This window comes from Cervus canadensis, chromosome 24 (assembly GCF_019320065.1).
Source record: "Cervus canadensis isolate Bull #8, Minnesota chromosome 24, ASM1932006v1, whole genome shotgun sequence".
In the NCBI taxonomy this organism is placed as follows: Eukaryota; Metazoa; Chordata; class Mammalia; order Artiodactyla; family Cervidae; genus Cervus; species Cervus canadensis.
In genome coordinates this window covers 32,387,579-32,401,733 of record NC_057409.1, presented here as the reverse complement: position 1 = coordinate 32,401,733, position 14,155 = coordinate 32,387,579, and the positions used below count along the sequence as shown (strand labels likewise).

Here is a 14,155-nt window from a genome sequence, read left to right as displayed (position 1 = left end):
GACTCTTTGTGACCGTATGGACTGCAGAACACCAGGCTTCCCTGTCCTTCACCATTTCCCAGAGTTTGCTCAAACTCAAGTCCACTGAGTAGATGATACCATCCAACCATCTCATCCTCTGTTGCCACCTGTTCCTCCTGCCTTCAGTCTTTCCCAGCATCAGGGTCTTTTCTAATGAGTTTGCTCTTCTCATCAGGTGGCCAAAGTACGGGAGCTTCAGTTTCAGCATCAGTCGTTTCAGTGTATATTCAGGGTTGATTTCCTTTACAAATGACTGGTTTGATCTCCTTACAGTTCTGGGTACTCTCAAGAATCTTCTCCAACAGCACATTTCAAAAGCATCAATTCTTTGGTGCTCAGCCTTCTTTATTGGCGAACTCTCACATCCGTACCTGAATACTGAAAAAAACATTGCTTTGACTTATACAGACCATTGTTGGCAAAGTGATGTCTCTCTCTTTTCTTAAATGTGCTGTCTAGGTTTGTCATTGATTTTTTTTTTTCCAAGGAGCAAACATCTTTTAATTTCATGGCTGCCATCACCATCTGCAGTGACTTGGAGCCCAAGAAAATAAAGTCTGTCACTGTTTCCATTTTTTCCCCATCTATTTGTCATGAAGTGATGGGACCACATGCCATGATCTTAGTTTTTAAATGTTGAGTTTTAAGCCATATTATTTACTCTCCTCTTTCACCGTCATCAAGAGGCTCTTTAGTTCCTCTTGACTTTCTGCCTCAAGGGTGGTGTCGTCTGCATATCTAAGGTTATTGGTATTTCTCCCAGCAATCTTGATTCCAGCTTGTACTTCATCCAGTCTGGCATTTCTCGTGATGTACTCTACATATAAGTGAAATAAGCAGGGTGACAATAAACAACCTTGACGTAGTCCTTTTCCAATTTGGAACCAGTTCATTGTTCCGTGTCTGGTTCTAATTGTTGCTTCTTGACCTGCATATAGGTTTCCCAGGAGGCAGATAAGGTGGTCTGGTATTTCCATTTCTTGAAGAGTTTTCCAGTTTGTTGTGATACTCACAGCCAAAGCTTTAGCATAGTCAGTGAAGCAGAAGTAGATGTTTTTCTGGAACTCTTACTTTTTCTGTGATCCAACAGATGTTGGCAATTTGATCTGTTTCCTCTGCCTTTTCTAAATCCAGCTTGAACATCTGCAAATTCACATACTGTTAAAGCCTAACTTGGAAAATTGTAAGCATTATCTTGCTAGCATGTGAAATGATTGCAATTGTGCAATAGTTTGAACATTCTTTGCCCTGCACTTCTTTGGGATTGGAATAAGAACTGACCTTTTCCAGTCCTGTGGCCACTGCTGAATTTTCCAAATTTGCTGGCATATTGAGTACAGCACTTTCACAGCATCATCTTTTAGAATTTGAAATAACTCAGCTGGAATTCTATCATCTCCATTAGCTTTGTTCGTAGTAATGCTTCCTAAAGTCCACTTGACATCACACTCTAAAATGTTTGGCTTTAAGTGAGTGATGACATCATCATGGTGTTTTGGGTCATTAAGATTTTTTTTTTTTATAGTTCCTCTGTATATTCTTGCCACCTCTCCTTAATATCTTCTGCTTCTGTTAGGTCCATACAATTTCTGTCCATTATTGTACCCATCTTTGCACGAAATGTCTCCTTTGTATGTCTAACTTCTTGAAGAGATCTCTAGTCTTTCCCATTCTGTTGTTTTCCTCTATTTCTTTATTGTTCACTTAGGAAGGCTTTCTTATATCTCTTTGCTATTCTTTGGAACTCTTCATTCATTTGGGTATATCTTTCCTTTTCTCCTTTGCCTTTCACTTCTCTTCTTTTATCAGCTATTTGTAAGGCCTCCTCAGCCAACCATTTTGCCTTTTTGCCTTTCTTTTCTTAGGGATGGTTTTGACCACCACCTCCTGTACAGTGTCAGAAACCTCCATCCATGTTTCTTCAGGCACTCTTTCTGTCAGATCTAATCCTTTGGATCTATTTATCATTTCCACTGTAATCGTAAGGGTTTTGATTTAAGTCATATCTGAATGGTCTAGTGGTTTTCCCTGCTTTCTTCAATTTAGGTCTGAATTTGGCAATAAGGAGTTCATGATCTGAGCCACAGTCAGCTTCCTGATCTTGTTGTTGCTGACTCTATAGAGCTTTTCCTGCTTTGGCTGCAAAGAATATAATCAATCTGATTTTGGTATTGACCATCTGATGATGTCCATGTGTAGAGTTGTCTCTTGTGCTGTTGGAAGAAGGTCTTTGCTATGACCAGTGCCTTCTCTTGGCAGAACTCTGTTAGCCTTTGCACTGGTTCATTTTGTACTCCAATGCCAAAATTGCCTGTTACTCCAGGTTTCTCTTGATTTCCTACTTTTGCATTCCAGTCCCCTGTAATGAAAAGAGCATCTTTTTTTGGTGTTAATTCTAGAAGGTCTCATAGGTCTTCATAGAGCTCTTCAACTTAGCTTCTTCACCATTAGTGCTTGGGGCATAGACTTAGATTATTGTGATATTGAATGGTTTGCCTTGGAAATGAACAGAGTTCATTCTGTCATTTTGGAGCTTGCACCCAAATACTGCATTTCAGACTCTTTTGTTGACTGTGATGGCTAGTCCATTTCTTCTGTGGTATTCTTGTCCACAGTAGTAGATATAATGGTCATCTGAATTAAATTTGCCCATTCTGATCCATTTTAGTTTACTGATTCCTAAAATGTCAATGTTCACTCTTGCCATCTCCTGTTTGACCATTTCCAATTTACCTTGATTCGTGGACCTAACATTCCAGCTTCCCATCCAATATTGTTCTTTATAGCATCGGACTTTACTTTTATAACCAGCACATCCACAACTGGGTATGTTTCCCTTTTGGCTCAGCCTCTTCATTCCTTCTGGAGCTATCTTTCCACTCTTATCCCATAGCATATTGGGCACCTACTGAACTGGGGAGTTCATATTTCAGTGTCATATCGTTTTGCCTTTTCGTACTCTTCATGGGGGCTTCCCTGATAGCTCAGTTGGTAAACAGTACACCTGCAGTGCTGGAGACGCTGGTTCAATTCCTGGGTTGGGAAGATCTGTGGCAGAAGGGATAGGCTACCCACTCCAGGATTCTTGGGCTTCCCTTCTGGCTCAGTTGGTAAAGAATCTACCTGTAGTGTGGGAGACCTGGGTTCATTCCCTGGGTTGGGAAGATCCCCTGGAGAAGGGAAAGCCTATCCACTCCAATATTCTGGCCTGGAGAATTCCATGGACTGTATAGTCCATGGGGTCACACTCTTCATGGTGTTCTAAAGGCAAGAATGCTGAAGTGGTTTGCCATTCCCTTCTCTGGTGGACCACATTTTGTCAGAACTCTCCACCCTGACCCATCCATCTTTGATGGCTCTACATGGCATGGCTCATAGTTTCATTGAGTAAACAAGGCTGATATCCATATGATTAGTTTTGTTGTTGGTGGTGGTGGAGTCTCTCAGTCATGTCCGACTCTTTGCGACCCCATGGACTGTAGCCCACCAGGCTCCTCCATCCATGGGATTTTCCAGGCAAGAGTACTGGAGTGGGCTGCCATTTCCTTCTCCAGTGGATCTTCCCGACCCAAGGATTGAACCCATGCCTCCTGCATGGTAGACAGAGATGCTTTACCATCTGAGCCACCAGGGAAGTCCTGTAATTGTGGTTTTCATTCTGGCTGCCCTCTAGAGAGGCAAAATGATCAGTGATTACCTGGGGTTTGGATGGATGGATGAGTACAAAGGATACTTCAGGTCAGTTCAGTTCAGTTCAGTTCAGTCGCTCAGTTGTGTCCGACTCTTTGCGACCCCATGAATCGTAACACGCCAGGCCCCCCTGTCCACCACCAACTCCTGGAGTTTACTCAAACTCATGTCCATTGAGTCAGTGATGCCATCCAACCATCTCATCCTCTGTCGTCCCCTTCTCCTTCTGCTCCCAATCCCTCCCAGCATCAGGGTCTTTTCCAATGAGTCAGCTCTTCGCATGGGGTGGCCAAAGTATTGGAGTTTCAGCTTCAGCATCAGTCCTTCCGATGAACACCCAGGACTGATCTCCTTTAGGATGGACTGGTTGGATCTCCTTGCAGTTCAAGGGACTCTCAAAAGTCTTCTCCAACACCACAGTTCAAAAGCATCAATTTTTCAGCGCTCAGCTTTCTTCACAGTCCAACTCTTATATCCATACATGACCACTGGAAAAACCATAGCCTTGACTAGATGGACCTTTGTTGGCAAAGTAATGTCTCTGCTTTTTAACATGCTATCTAGGTTGGTCATAACTTTCCTTCCAAGGAGTAAGTGTCTTTTAATTTCATGGCTGTAATCACCATCTGCAGTGATTTTGGAGCCCCCAAAAATAAAGTCTGCCACTATTTCTACTGTTTCCGCATCTATTTCCCATGAAGTGATGGGACCAGTTGCCGTGATCGTAGTTTTCTGAATGTTGAGCTTCAAGCCAACTTTTTCACTCTCGTCTTTCACTCTCAGCAAGAGGCTGAGTATCAAAGGATACTTAGGAAAAATCCTCTGATGATACCATTGTGAAGGGTATATGTCATTGTACAGTTGTCTAAACTCATAGAATGTGCAACACTAGGAGTGAATTGTAATGTAAAATTATGAATTTGAGGTGATTATAGTGTGCCAATATTGGTTCATCAAATGTAAGAAATCTGCCACTCCAATGTAGAAGTTGTAAATGGGGGAGGCTATGTGTGTGTGGAGGCAGGAGATAAATAAAAATTTCTCTATTTTCCCTTTAGTTTTGCTATGAGCCAAAACTACCTTTAAAAAATAAAGTCTTAAGAAATATATAGGGCAACTTTTTATAAACATATGTCCCTATTCAATCACTGTACTATATCTGTTGTATACTTTAAAGCAGTTTAACGACAGTTTAGCATCAACTTTCCCATGTCTTACACTGTTTCCGTAATTGCTATTTTGTGGATTAGATGGTAAAATTTGCCTGCAATGATGGAGACCTGGGTTCGAACCCTGGGTCAGGAAAATTCCCAGGAGGAGGGGACAGCAACCCAGGCAGTATTCTTGCCTGGAGAATCCCCATGGACATAGGAGCCTGGCGGGCTACAGTCCATGGGGTCACAAAGATCGTGCACCACTGAGCAGCTAAACACAGTACACCACAGTAATTCGTCTTGGTTGTTTATTTATACATCTGCAGTTATTCGCAAAACATTTACTAGGTGCTATTCAAGATCATGGGAATGTATCGTTAAGCCAAAGTACCTATTCTTAAAGAGCTTATAATACTCTCATGTGTACATAATTGATACATAATCATTAATTTAGTTTCCTGTTATTTTGCATAACTCTCAGAAGAGAACAATTACATGTATTGTTTTTTTCAGTCTTGAAGATACTTGCAAAAAAAGTAATGTCATTGACCTAAAAATATTTTCCTTCTTTAGATGTTCTGATATTCACTCCAAATAAAGATGGTAAAAATAAAGATATATATATATATATATATATATGTGTGAATATGTATAGAAATAGTGAGTAATCTATGTTTTTCTTCTTAATCTGATTTAGCTGATTTATCAGAAAGGAGGTTCAAAGTACAATCAAATTGGACCTCTGTTTTCTATAATAAATTAAGAATCTATGTTTTTCTTCTTGATATAATATAATATAAATATATAAGCAGTTTCATATAGAATAGTTTATTACTCTATGGCATTTCTTACACTACCTGAAAAATATCCTCCTAACCCAAACTTAGAGTAATGACCAAACTTGTAAAATCTATTTTTGAAAATTATAGAAAGCCATAAGATATGTTTATGTGAAGAAATACTATAGATTTATGAAAATAGTCTAAATATTCATTTAGATTGTAAATTACTTCATTAGCTAATTTTTGCTTTGTCTTTGTTTTACAATATATAAATATGTTTGAAGCCATCTGTGCTGAGAGATAGCTGTTCAGTCTGCTTTTCTTCCTGTCATTGTTGGTAACAAGTTTGTTTTATAAAAGGTGCCTCTAGCAGTTTTCAGGATCCGCAACAGTGCAAGATTTATTTCTTCCAAATTAGATTATTACATATTTCATGTGTTTCCATTTTTTAATAAGTAACATTAAAAGTTTCAAAAGTATGAATACCTTTGTGACTCTTGATATGTACAGCTAAATATTTCTCCAGTATATTTCCAGCAGCCTAGGTAAAGCTAGTTTGATTTTATACTGTTATACTCTAACTTAACTTCACATCTATATGGATTTTCTCACTAGGATCTTTAAGTTGGAGGTGAGAAAGCTTAATAGGGGCATTTAGGAGTCATAACTATTCATTTTAATCTCAACTGTATCCTTTGTCCATTTTCTAGATTCTACTTGCTTCATTTTACTATTTGAGTGTATAATCCCAAAACTAATAAATACACACCCCCCCCCCAAAAAAAAAAGCTAAAACACTATTGTATCTTTCTGAGCTTCTGCTCATTTACCATATTTTGAGAAACAAAAGTCCGTTAAAGTTTCACATGGTCAACATTGATTCCTCTACTCCATTTATATTCATTTACTCTATAAATCAAAATTAAATCCCAAGTGTCACAGGAACCAAACCAGGTGCTGGAGATTCAGTGTCGTATAAATAACCATCTGCCTGAAGCTGGCCTTCTTTGAGAGCTTTCAACACAGCCGTCTTTCTTACCTTTCCTTCTCAGTATCAGTACTGGTACCAGTGACATAACCAGAATTCCATTTTAGAGAAGTTTCCAAAATTCTTTGAGTTTATACTTTCTTTAGGATGGTCACAATTCCTACCTCCCTTAACAAAAAACATTTTCTTTGAAATCTTTATTTCTTAGTTAGGTTAATTGCCTAACTGAAGCTAGTCTTTGTTTTCTTACCTGACATAAATTATAGATAAAATATCTTTTTTCACCAGGTTGTCAACTAAACCCTTTTCCACACTCCCTATCTTCATTTTTCTCAAAACTCGCAGTGTGTGATTTGGATTAGTAATAATTTAGTGACTTTTTTTGACATATAGGAGAATGGCAGATGATCCCAGTTCACCTGAGATTGCATGAGAAGGAATACAGGATCTTGATACTCCAACTTTTTTTGTTCTGGATTCTGTGCACCTTTTATTTCTTCCTTTTGCCTAGCTGATTCAGAACTATTAAGGTTAGAAGCAATATTACCTTAAGACTGGTGTGAAAGTTCAGTCACAAAGTCGTGTCTGAGTCTCCACGACCCCATGGACTATAGTACACCAGCCTTCCCTGTCCTTCACCATCTCCTGGAGTTTGCTTGAACTCAGGTCCTTTGAGTCAGTGATGCCATCCAACCATCTCATGCTCTGTCACCCATTTCTCCTCCTGCCCTCAATCCTCTGACAAAGCATGGTCCACTGGAGAGGAAAATGGCAAACTACTCCAGGATTCTTGGCCTCAAGAACCTCAGGGACGGTGTGAAAGTACTTTAAAACTTCTGGGTAAACACCCAAGAGGCATTTGTCATCTATTGGGTTAATTTTTTTTTTTTTAATTTTCCTATGCTCCAGGCACTCCAATAAGCACTACATTACCTCTCTTCTAACTGAAAGTGTAGTTACCAAGTGTCTCCTGGTTATCAAATCTGAATGCAAACTTATACCACTTTACAAGTTATTCTATTTTTACATAATGCATATTTTGTCATGAATTTTAAGCTCCTTGGGAAATGGAAAAGTTTGGCTAAATGATGTTATTCAAAATTGTTTAAAATAATGAATCTATTTTTATCAATAAATTATTTAGCACAGCATTTAGTTCATTAAAAACCCTTAATAAGTATTGACTATTATTTTAATTTTATCAAAATGTTATAAATTTATTGACAGCAATAAAAATGAAATATGAAAATACTAAAACCATTTAAATAATTTATTTTTTATATTTAGTATAGTTTCTAAAACTTTAATGTTCAATGGTATAAGGCACATTTTATGATTTTCTTTGTGTCATAAAATCTAGAGAAAAAAAGGTCATGAAGTCTATAACCTGACTTTGAGAAGAAGTTCCTCCAAATTAAATTCTGATTAAAATTTATTCTGTACTCAAGTTTAAAGAAAATTCCATTCTGTGACTTCTAAAAGGTGTTTGAAAGCCCTTATATCTGAAAAGAGTTCTTTATAATTTTTAACATTTAATATTCCATGTAATCCTGATAACTGTTCTTTTCTAAAAATTAAATTCATTGATTCTTCACAATTCTTTCATGTTTACATATTTGAAAACATTCCAAGTTCCTTGTGTTCTTTTTAAAAAGGATTAAATATTCCATTTATTAGATTGAGCATAAAAGATTGTTATATTGCATTGTGAGTGATAACAGTTACAGAATTTTAAAACTAATGGCATTTGCTACATTACTGAAATATTTAGGGAAACACACCACTTGGATTCTAATACAGGATGCACATTTTTTACAGAAAGGGTAGAAATCAAGGAGTAAATGAGGAATAAGTATGGAGCTAGTTCAAAATAATGAGAGAAATTATATATTGATCAAGTTATTTAACATTTTAGAATATCTAGAAAGAAAATAATGAAGGAATGATTTTTGACTAGGCTTTAAAAAAATTATTTCTAATAATTTTGTCTAACAGACCACAGTAGGCACAGCTTCCTTGCCATCAATTTTACATGGTTCCAGTGATCTACCCACTATGATAAAAATTATTCTTTCCTGTCCATTTGTTTTCCTACCTCTGTTTTTATTTTTACTCTGAGATATAAATTGTCAGTACTAACTAGTTACAAGCATGTGAAGGGAGTATGCCTTTAGTGCAATTTTTTTACATGTATAAGTAGTTTTTATATGTAAATCACATGTCATATATGAGATATGTGTATATATAGACAAATTGCATGCACATTCACGTGTGTAGTCCTGTTTTATTACATCTTCTAATATAATTAAAATCAAAAAAATGATTTCCTGAGAATCATCTTCCAAAATTTGATATAGGATTTTGTATAGATATATTTTCATTTTATAATGCTTTTGTGTCGAAGACAAAGGTCTAATGAATACTTTTTAGTTTAGAGGAATGTATTCTTGTGGATTTAATAAAGTGGTAATAGAAAATCTTTTCTTTTGGCCTGAGTTTCTATATATATTTTTAGAGCAGTATCATGTGTGTGTGTATATATATAAAACTTCTTTTTTAATACTTTAAAGGGTCACATGATAGCATCCTGTGATGCCTGTGGAGTTACAAAGCTGTGGGATTTTCGGAAGCTCTTACCCATTGTGTCCATTGATGTAGGTCCAAGTCCGGGCAATGAGGTGACCTTTGATTTATCAGGTAGGATCTTTTTTGTTTAACATTTTGACCAAGCTGACAACTTTAATATTGGTCCTGAAAGTAGTTTCTATTGCCATTTTAATTTTTTGCACTTCCTTTTATGTAAATTTCTGTTCTTAATATTATACTAAAATATATTACACTGTTATAATCATCATATTATATATCATATCACATATATATAATGAAAGCATTGCATTTATCACATGCGTAAAGAAAAGGATAATAGAGAAGGTAAGTGTGTGCTCATTTAGATTACTAAAGTTCCTAGAAGCATCATGCAAAATTTGGAGTCTGCATGCCTTGAAATCACCATCCAACGCAAGTAAATCAAGTTTTTTGAAGGCAAATGGCTAAAAGTAGGGAAGAACAAAACTTTGACAAGAGTAAAATTAAAACATTTTACAGAATATTTTAGTCTATAGTAAGTTCGTAATACCTAATATTCTCTAGATTTTACAATTAAATTTAAATATATATTCATTTTGCTGCAATTATGTCCAAAAATAATTGTTTTAACTGGTAATAATTATAGCATATTATCATGTTTGACATTTTTCTGCAATAAGATGAATGTTATCAATAAGAAAATATTTTATCCTTGCTGATGATCAGTAGTGTAGCAACTAATGTTAACAACCACACAATGATTCCACTTGTACGTTTAAAATGTTAAAATTACAATTACAACTCTATCTTTAATGATATCCTGTGCTAAATAATGTATATCTGTTATTGATTGATACCTTTGCTATTATAATACATGTTATAAACTTTTTTAAGTTTTGAGATGTTAAAACTTTTTGTTATTTATTGGCAGTCACTCAAAGTGGTAGAGATAGTGATTTTAGATGAAGAAATAGAGATTGAATATATATAATGGAAAAATATTCTATTTAAAAATAGTCTAGAAAGTATGAATATACTCAGCAATTCTAGAGCCGTAAGATAATTGTTTGTTCCATGGAACTGGTTTCATGATATTGCCATCACATATCTGAAATTCAGAATTCGGTAAGTTTGTCTTCTTAACAAACCTTAAGTTGTGTTCCCATTGTAGACTGGTATATGGGCCACACTAATAACAAGGAGTTCCTTAAAAATATTTTAGTAATGTTCTTGACATTAAGACTTTTATGCTCTGCTAGAATTGAAACAGAAAACACTGTATATGGTAAAAGACCCTAACTATGAGAATTTAATTTTTTAATGTGAAGACTCATTAGTATTATAATTTATACTTTACAATATATAGAATATATATTGACATCATAAATCTAAAGGAGTTTTAGCTTGTTTTTTGTAAACATGTTCACATCAATAAATCCCCTTTATTATCTTGAAATAGCATCCAAGTATTCAGGTCCTTAAGTTTTGAATTCTGAAATTTCAAAGTTTTTGGCTGTACTTTCTAATAATAGAATAATATGTGTTTTTAAAAGCTGTACAACTAATACTAGATATATATTTTACTGTCATAATTATTAAATATGTTTTCACTGCCTTTTACTGTCCTTGACATCCGTCCCCAAATTTCTTTCCTATACGTTGTCAGGCAAACCTTATTTTAAATAAATGTCAGTTCAATCTTACTGTCATGCAAGTCTTGAAGCCCATGGTACAACAAATCTACTTTTTTTCTTCATTACTGCTCTATACTCAATAGTACACTAATATTAAGAAAACTGTCAAAATCAAGGATGGAACAATGAGAAACATAAAAAATAAAGAGTGTAAACCAGGGACCCTATTAATTAAAAACACTTCATCAGTTTGAAGAAATATAATTTCAACCTGACCTTTCCATTCCTTTGACCATTTCTTCGAGGAACATGATATAATTAATTAATATAATGATTTAATTAATTTTAATTCTATGTGTTCAAGAAATTAATGTCTTTTTCTCATTGAATAATGAGAAATGTGTGCTTTGGTGGAGAAGCAGTTTTAAGTCACTCATCATTTTAAAAGTATGAAATATATCAAGAGTTGAAGGAACTGGGAAGAGCAAAGACAAGGTCTAATGAGGATCTGAACAGAGAGATGAAAATCACAAAGTTAAATACCAGAAATTATGTTCATTTCAAGAGAGTAAAGAAAAGTGAAGTCAAGAGCAAAACAAAATTGAAATAAGGACAGGAACATATAGATCTCTTCTCATCTGCATTTATTCAGGAAAAGATGATTTTAAAAGTATAAGAAGATGTCATGAGGATATTTGGACTAAGAAAATAATATCAAATATAACATAATAAGCTCAGAATACACATTCATTTGACATACTTTTATTTATTCCCAGTGGCAAGCCAATGCAAGTTTACCTCCTTGGACCTGAGGAAAGGTCATTGATAATACACATACAGTATCATCATAATATCATATAACATATGGGGAAGTATTGATAGTGTTCTGTTTGAGAAATTTAAGGAATGTGCAAGTAGTTTTCAGATATCCTAAATAATCAACACAGAAACAAAAATTTTCTCATCATATTTCATGTCTCTAGATCAGTTTAATTGAAGGGCATCTTGAAATTTTGAGGTGTGCTTCTTAAACAGAGCTGTTTACATACACAATGGCTTGTCTTTATAAATAAGGGATTTCTTCACTGCAAATCCAACAAGGATACACAGGATATTTGAGTAGAGATCATCGAAGACTGAAACTGTGGTTCATAACATTTGATTTCAAATATTTATTAAAATGTCTTCATTAATTATTTATCTCATAAATAATTATTTTTATTTTATTTTATATTTTTATTTTAAATGTATTAAAAGTAAATTATATACTAATGAAATAGTACTTTATCTGTTTTAAAATTGAGATTTCTCATGGTGTATCAGGGACTTACTCCCTTGGAAAAGGAAATGGCAATCCACATCAGTATTCTTACCTGGAAAAACCCATGATCAGAGGAGCCCAGCAAACTACAGTCCATGGGGTTCAAAGAGTCGGACACAACTTAGAAACTAAACAACAAAATATGGTGTATCAATTTTTGAAATGTTATCTTTGATAAAAATATTTCAAACCAATGGTGTGGAAAAAGAATATAGACTAAGATTTAGACCCTTAGCTCTTCCTCACCTTTTAGATTTTAAGCAAGTTATTTGATCTTCCTGAACTAAGCTTTTTCATGTAAATAATAGAAGAGATAATTGTCTTACTGTATTCTAATTTGTTTCATGGGTTAATTGCATTCTATAATGAGGAAATCCCGATATAGTCTTGTTTTCCTCTAATATTAAAAATAACCTAAATGATTAACTAGCAAGTAAAACTGTATTTAACATTATGTATGCATATATAATTAAAATCAAAAGATTTAAAGAAGTGTGAATCATCATCTAGGGCTTAGCTTCACTGTTGCTGTAAGAAATCAGCTTCTCACACATTTAAAAGAGGAGTTGCATGTGGCATAGTACTATTTGCATAATGTTTTATTTGCAAATACACTGCTTACAACAAATACAGATTACCTATGTTTATAGATATATACATGTATCAGTATATATTTATCATTCATGTATTTGTAAAAGGATAAGTGTTCTTTCTCATTAAACAGAGAACCTCCTGGTAATACAGTGCTACACTACAAATATTGACTATCTAAATATCTTGCACTTGGCATATGCAAATGCCATATGTTTTGCCATTCAAAAATTTATTACTATTTCAGAAAAATGTTAAATGGAATTTTGTAGTGAAAGTAACCAAAATGAACTGTGAGAATTTATACATACATTTTCCCACATCTCTCATTTCATCATGTTTATGTAATTTAGAACTATTTTTCACTCCTTTGTAAAAGGTAGTTCCAATACATTTGCAAAGAAGTCAGTCACATCCTTAGAAAATTCAGAAGCTGAAGCTTGAGCCAGATGGGAACTTTCCAACAGAAAGCTTATCAGTCTTAGACCATTAAAACAGGCAAGGTTTCCCACCATTTGGAGATAATCCTAGATATTTCCCACAGGCAGAATGACAATAGAGATGCTAAACTGTAAGAAAAAAAATAATGATGCCATTATAAAATAAGACAAGTATCAGACCCTTCTAAAATTGTTCAAAAATAATAAGATAATCTTTATTTTTGGTTTATTAGTTTCTGTTAGTGAAGGCTTCAGTTCACTGTTTTGTATTATATTTAAAAGACGGGCCTCCTCAGTGGCTCGATGGTAATCCGTGTGCAATGCAGGAGACATAGAGGTTCAGTGCCTGGGTCAGGAAGATCCCCTGGTGGAGGAAATGGCAACACACTCCAGTACTCTTGCCTGGAGAATCCCATGGACAGAGAAGCCTGGTGGGTTACATCTACAGTGTCGCAGAGTAGGACACGACTACAGCAATTTAGCAGCAGGAGCAGCATATTTAAAAGAAAGGTTGTGGTTAATCCCTTCTGTTGGAAGCAGTGTAGTATAATGGAGCACTTAGAAGTTAGTATAACTCAGCATTTAGAAGCCCTGGTTTTGAATTCTGTCTTTACTCCTAACTAGCTGAGTGACCTTGGTGAAATTTCTGAACATTTCTGAGTCTTAATTTCCTTGTCTATGGAATGTTAAAAACCTATCTCAACTTCCACTTCCAGCCAAACAGGGACCAGGTTTACCCTCCTACCTAAAATGAAGGAAAAAACAGACAAAATTTAGGCAACAATGGTTTTCAGAAATTGAATATTGGGCAGTGAAAGACAGTACTGAGAGGTGGGTAAATAAGATGAGCTCTATGGGGCTGCCCAGAATACTGTCTGGAGGAAACCTCTAGATTGCATCTCAGAAATGGACAAAAACCTTGAGGAAGCTCAGCAAACTCCCAGAGTT

The 14,155-nt window shown here is 35.1% G+C and overlaps 1 protein-coding gene across 1 annotated transcript in view; it reads left to right on the top strand.

Annotated features, from left to right (window-relative positions):
• Positions 1-14,155, top strand: part of SPAG16 (sperm associated antigen 16) — a 964,274-nt gene that overhangs the window by 696,021 nt on the left and 254,098 nt on the right. Inside the window, exon 15 of the mRNA XM_043445512.1 lies at positions 9,206-9,332. Within this exon, the coding sequence (XP_043301447.1) occupies positions 9,206-9,332 (127 nt within the window). The remainder of the gene's footprint in view (positions 1-9,205; positions 9,333-14,155) is intronic.